Source organism: Acyrthosiphon pisum, chromosome X (assembly GCF_005508785.2).
Source record: "Acyrthosiphon pisum isolate AL4f chromosome X, pea_aphid_22Mar2018_4r6ur, whole genome shotgun sequence".
NCBI classification, from domain to species: domain Eukaryota; kingdom Metazoa; phylum Arthropoda; class Insecta; order Hemiptera; family Aphididae; genus Acyrthosiphon; species Acyrthosiphon pisum.
In genome coordinates this window covers 65682828-65689310 of record NC_042493.1, presented here as the reverse complement: position 1 = coordinate 65689310, position 6483 = coordinate 65682828, and the positions used below count along the sequence as shown (strand labels likewise).

General features: G+C 25.9%; 1 protein-coding gene across 1 annotated transcript; it reads right to left on the bottom strand.

Annotated features, from left to right (window-relative positions):
* Positions 1–145: 145 nt before the first annotated feature.
* Positions 146–4458, bottom strand: LOC100574212 (1,4-alpha-glucan-branching enzyme-like; the record flags this gene model as incomplete). Its single annotated transcript, XM_016804370.2, is given in 6 exon segments — positions 146–236; positions 302–446; positions 1872–1997; positions 2088–2203; positions 3653–3819; positions 3999–4458. Coding segments are annotated over 6 exon segments (758 nt in total), but the record flags the coding sequence as incomplete, so codon positions are not given.
* Positions 4459–6483: the final 2025 nt, after the last annotated feature.

The window sequence follows — 6483 nt, the reverse complement described above, 5'->3', positions numbered from 1 at the left end:
AATTAAAACAAATTAATAAATGGGACTATAATATTTGTTAAGTAGATAATAACATTATTTTTCAATAAAATTAGAATGTGCACAATTTGCATCATAAGATACATGAAGGTATTATAGTCAATAATATATCGCTAGTATAAATTACCTTGAAGCTGCATAAAAACTTGTCACTTGATATCCAAAAGAAGCATAGTAGGCATGTTCCATAATGGCCATTATTTGAATTGTATTATATCCTTTGATAACACAAAAAATATTTTCAAATTTAGTTATGTTTAATATATACATCGATTGTTCTTACCTAATTCCAGAATACGATCTAACATATTATCTTTAAATTCTTGGTAAGTTCCAACTTTGTATTCTGATGTGGCAATCCCAACATGACATTCATATATTCGTAAACTAGATGGTTTTGGTACTTTAGGATATTTAAATTGATATACCTTGAGACATGTATTTAACAAATTAGTAAATAATAACTACAAACAAAATATAATCTTCTTTATTTATATTTATATATCAAATGTTGATGACTTAATAGTAATCAATTCATTATAATAATAATATTGGGACGTTCCGTTTATAGATTTTTTTTCGCATGTATAAATTATTTCTAATTTGTTTGAATTACTGACCAATAAAAACAAATTTTAGTACGTTAATTTTCGAAAAAAAATATTTATTTTTAAATTTGATAGATAATTTAATGATAATTACTGATCAGGAACATATTTCATCAGGTTCATATCACATATTTAATTTATGTCAATCAATCATATAAAACATTCATATTCACTTATACTCATGACAATATTGAAAATATAAATTCAATTTAGGTACCGAAAGAGCGGGATACTTTGCTCCAAATATATTTCTTTTTTAGTTTAAACCAATACTATAGCTTCAATAACAAAGATAAAAATTACCTGTTCGCGTTGTTTTATATGTATAGATGTTGAGAGGTAAGAACAATTAAAAAAAAATTCGAATGTCATTCTAAGTGACTTGCTTACTTATTCTCAAAAATTTGGAGCAAAGTAAAATACATTACAGGTAACATTTCACAATGATTAAAATTACCTTACTTTAATGCATATAATAACTATTGGTGCAATGTTTTGTGTTCATGTTTTAACTAATCTGAACCTATACATAATATAATTTAATAATATAATTTTTTTTTTTTTTTAGTTGATTAAAAGTCTTTGTTCAATACATTTTAAATTAAATTTTAATCATCCAGATTTTGGACAACTTTTTCGTCATGAGTTTTTGAGTTTTTGAAAACAACTCTTTTCGCCGCATACATCTTGGAGGCGAACTAATAGATTGATGTTCGAAATGTTTGAAAAAATTTGTAATATTAATAAGAACAATATAAAAAAAACTACAATCTCTTATCTCAAAATCGTAATGTGCTGCTACGATTGATATCAATAAATATTTTTTTTGGAGCAATGTTTAACCCCTGGAGTAATGTATCCCGCTCTTACGGTACCTATATTGTGTTTAATAGTGGTAAATATAAAAAATATTCAATAATTACTGTTACATATTACCTACATAGATAATATATTATAATATTATAACTTTAAAGTTTAAAGTATTCAATTGCAATCTTTATTTTACAATAATTTATAATTATGAATTAAAATATTTTGATTATTTAAATTTTAAACAGTCCCGTTTATCTGTAAATATATGCATTTTTTTAACTTTTCTTTTTATGCAATTTATAAACTGATATTTTATTCTGATGTAAATTTAAAGGTTGACAATTGAAAGCTTTTTATATTTAATTTGTTTTTATTTTACATAAAAATTAATAAATTTCTTGAATATACAATAATAGCTTTAAAGGCACTCACATGATCTGATGGATTCCAAACTTTTTGTTTGAATGTCACTCCTTCTTCACGGGGTGGTTGAACTACATAAGTTGCCCAAGGTGATAAACGATCCATTTTTTCACCATGATGAGATTCAACTACAATCTACAATTTGTTTGGTTAGGATAATCATACTAAATCTTTTATAGTTAAAATATTACCTAAATAAAATGTTATACATTATAATTAAGCTACCTTTATTTCTGATAAGTGTTTAATAACTGGTGTTCCATCACTGTTTGGTGGTATAGTTAATTCCCATTTTCCATATTCCAGTTTTTTGTAGGGATAATTTTCTCTATTCCAACCATCTATAATTGTATAACTATTAACTAGGTACTATTCTTTTATTAAAATTCATAATTCTTTTATAATATGTAAATTTCTAACTCTAAAAAACATGATTTACTAAATTATTTATTACTATATACTACCTACAACCTACCTGCTAAGTACATAACCTAATACTAATAGCCTTACTATATTTTTTAACTAAAGAATACTTTAAGATTCCAAGCAGAGCAATGACTATTGGTATTACAATGATGTGTATTTTTATCTGACATCACATTTAGGAGTGGTAAAAAAAATCCTTAACTCAGAGGGTAAACTAGTTCATTGTCGCAAAATGAATATAGTTAGTACTGTAGGGGCTAAGAGTAAAAAATGTCCAATACATCTTTTAGTGTATTGAGAATATTAATAATAAAATGTGTAGATAAAATACTATATTAATATCAAAGAAACTAAAAATGCACCAATGTTATTTGTTGATGGCCTTGGTTTTTATACGATCTGATTATTAATAATAAAGTCCAATTTATATCAATATATTATATTAATATATCTCACTTAATTTATCGAATAATCATTTTAAAATTTTAATTAAAACTTCTTATTTATTTGTATAGTATAAATTAGATTAAATTGGTAATATTACAGTTTAAGTGTAAGGAAAATAACTTATAATGTATGTTTACTTGGAAAATATATGAGTGAATCAAATCCATGTATGCAAAAAAAATGTAGGTATTTTAAAAATACCCATTTAAACATCTTTAGTAAATTTTTTTTTTTTTGTATTTTTATGGTATACATTAGTAAATTAAAATTATTTACATATCAGTATATAACAATAGCTGAATATTAGAATATCTAATTATTAATCATAAATGACTAATAATTATGAATATAGAAATCTGTAAAAATTACAATCTTCATATTATACATATCACCTACCGACCATTTTATTACATAATTTATTTAGGTACTAATTACTCAGAATGCTAAATAATTTTAATTTTAATGTAAACTTTTATTGTTAAATATTCTTTAACAATATAAGATAAAATATTTGTATATTATACTTGATTAAATATTATTTTAAAATATATTAAAATAAATTAAGATTTTTTAATAGACTCAAAATATATAGGTAGGTAATACAAATTATTTTCATACAAAAGTATTAAATATATATAATTTTAATTATTAGAGAAAATAAAATGAAGAGTGTAAGTAATTGTTGAGCAAAGGTAAAACAATTATAAATAATTTATAACAAATAGTTTTAATATAACAATGTTTGGGTGTCAATTTTAGGAAATTTCCAGAAATTACTTTATATTAAGAGCTAATATATATAGAGCCCTATACCCTAGTTAGGCCACCTGGTCACTGGCTATACCACAGCCTATACCCTGTATAAGTAATGTTATATTTATTAACATTAAATAGGTATTCAAATAATGGATACTCACTGAAATCACCAGTGAGATAGAGTTGTTTAGCTCCAGGAGCCCATTCCAAGCAATACACAGACCCATCATTATTAAAATGAAGACCAAACGTTTTATAAGCCGTTGTAAACGATTCTAAATTTGACTCATCTTTTACTCTTTCCAAATAATCCAAAAAGCACGCATACCTATTAAAAAAATGATCATAATTTATGTCTGATAAAATAGGTATATTTCCAATGTAAATAAATGTTATAACACTTTTTCTCAAAAAAATATTTACGATTTAAAAATATAAATAATTCTACTATTTAAATTATTTTAATCATAATTATTAGCAGTGAGTCATTGTAGTATTATCATTTACCTGCGTTTGAATTCCCTTTCGTAGGGTTTTAAATAGGAATCGCGATCCAGCTGTTTTTGGAGTTCGGGCACTTCGACGTCCATGGGATCCATTTTAGAGTGTTTGCCACCCATAGTTGTCGGGACGAGGAATTAATTGGCAGCAAACCAGCGACGAGAAGAAATTGAAGAAAAAAAGTTTTGGAAACTTTCCCGAGTTTTGTTTTGTTCGGCGTTGGCCCTTGTAAACAGACGCGAGTTTTACGAATGGTTACTTTTGGCAGCGGTTCAACGGCGACTACTTGCTAGTAGTTAGTACGTGGGAAATGGCATTCAGATAAGCGTCCGGCGTGGTTTATAATAAACTGAACGTTGAAAACAAGTTGTATAATACTTAAAACTAAAATAAATACGTACAATTATCATCGGGCAGATAAGCCTCAATCGCGGTCGTTATAATGTACCTACCAATAATCATTAATTACTACGTATATTATATATCATACACATATTATAATATCGATTATAAAATAAAAATTGTTAGTACACAAAATTTAGTACAGTATTAATATTATTCAGCCGGTCGGCCGTATATATGATAATATAATAACCTATAGTAAAGGTATTAAATATTATATTTTAAATGAGTTATATTATTATAACCTTTAGCCGCGACGACCTGCTGCTGCACGAGAACCACTTGTTGTTTTGCGTACCTAGTCGTCATCATCGGAGTAGAATCGTAGATAATACACTCAAAGCTGACTGTAAACAATTATTACAATATGTACCTACCTATGTACAATACTATAATATGTATTATGTTCTTTCACTCATAAATCTAAACCGTACGTGATTCTTTACACTCGGTTAGAAAAAAAATATTTTTATATATTATATTGTCATAGGTATAATACCTACCTACATCAGGATCGACTTTCTCGTTATGGTGTCGTTTTTCAACCAACATTCGTCATACGCCGTATAATATTTAACTACCTATACCTATTACTTTGTACTTGATAGGTACACTTACCTATACGTTTATGCAATATATTTTCAGTGAAAAACAACAAGAACAAATTTTATGCTCGATGTAACTATTGAGTATATGTAGCCATATAACTTCCTAATATTTAATTTGTAATACTATATAATCAAGTGTATTATTAATATGTAATACGTATAGTACCGATCAGTATTTTAAATAGGTGTGCCTATGTGGCAACTAAACTTTGCGTAACACGTTTGGTAGGGGCTTTTTTTTTAAATTTGCTAAAATATTTATTTATAAGTAGTTATTTAGACTTTGGTGGAACAAATGCATTGTACGCTAGAAGAGAAACACTACTTTAAAAGTTAAAACCAATTTCCAGATTAGAAATACATTTTTATATAGGTATACTAGGTACCTACACGTATGGGGTACACTACATGAGTACGCAGGCTGATCGTATCAGTAATAATAAGGTACGTACCTATACCTATAGGTTATAATATATATACTGGTATATGTATATGTCTTACACGATCATCTCATGAGCCAAAAATATACAGTTAACATTTTTATGTTTGTACAATTTAAAATGATTTTTTAATTTCTAGAGACCATAAAGTAGTTATACCATAAAGTTCACTTTTTAGTAAAGGACACTTTTGATGTGAAATTTTTTGAACATGCTGGGTTTGTTACATAAAATAAATTAGATTATGATAATAATTGTAGTAATTGTAGTAACGTATGCATCGGATATTCATCCCTATTTCTCATATTATCTAAACACTGATTAGACAAACAATTTTTATTAATTTCTATATTTTTGTGTTCCAATCACTGATAATATTTTAGGAAAAAAATATTAAATATCTATAGTATTATTACATAGGCAAATATGGTGGCGGAGGGGTAGATTATCCCCCAGCTCACATTGATGTTTAACATCTTTGTAACTTATGGCCCTATGCTATTTTTTAATTCCACCTAATACCTATTGCTGTGATTCCATATTATCATAGCATTAATATATAAATACTTAACTTGAATATCAAAATAAGGTAGGTAAATACAAAAAAGGCCATTATAAAACTATTGAAAAAAATAAAAAAGCATTACCTACCTTATACTCACTTTAATGTCAATAATCAATATATTAATAAATATTATTATACATAACTTGAATAAGACTTATAAGTAATTATGTTATAATACACTTATAAATAATTGCTGTTTTGGCGTTTCATGCACAATTTATGTATCGTTCTGTATGAATGAATACGTATTTTTTAACATTGATGTAATTAATTATTAAGTTTAATAATATAAAATATGTTTAAGTGCTTGATCGAAAATTAATTTTAATTTACCGATTAAACTGTTATTTTATTTTATTTACGTATATAATTTATATATAGATATCGATAAATGAAACATACAATCACATATAATTTAATGCATGGCCACGAAACATTACGTTAAACAACACCATTTAATAAATATATTATATTTT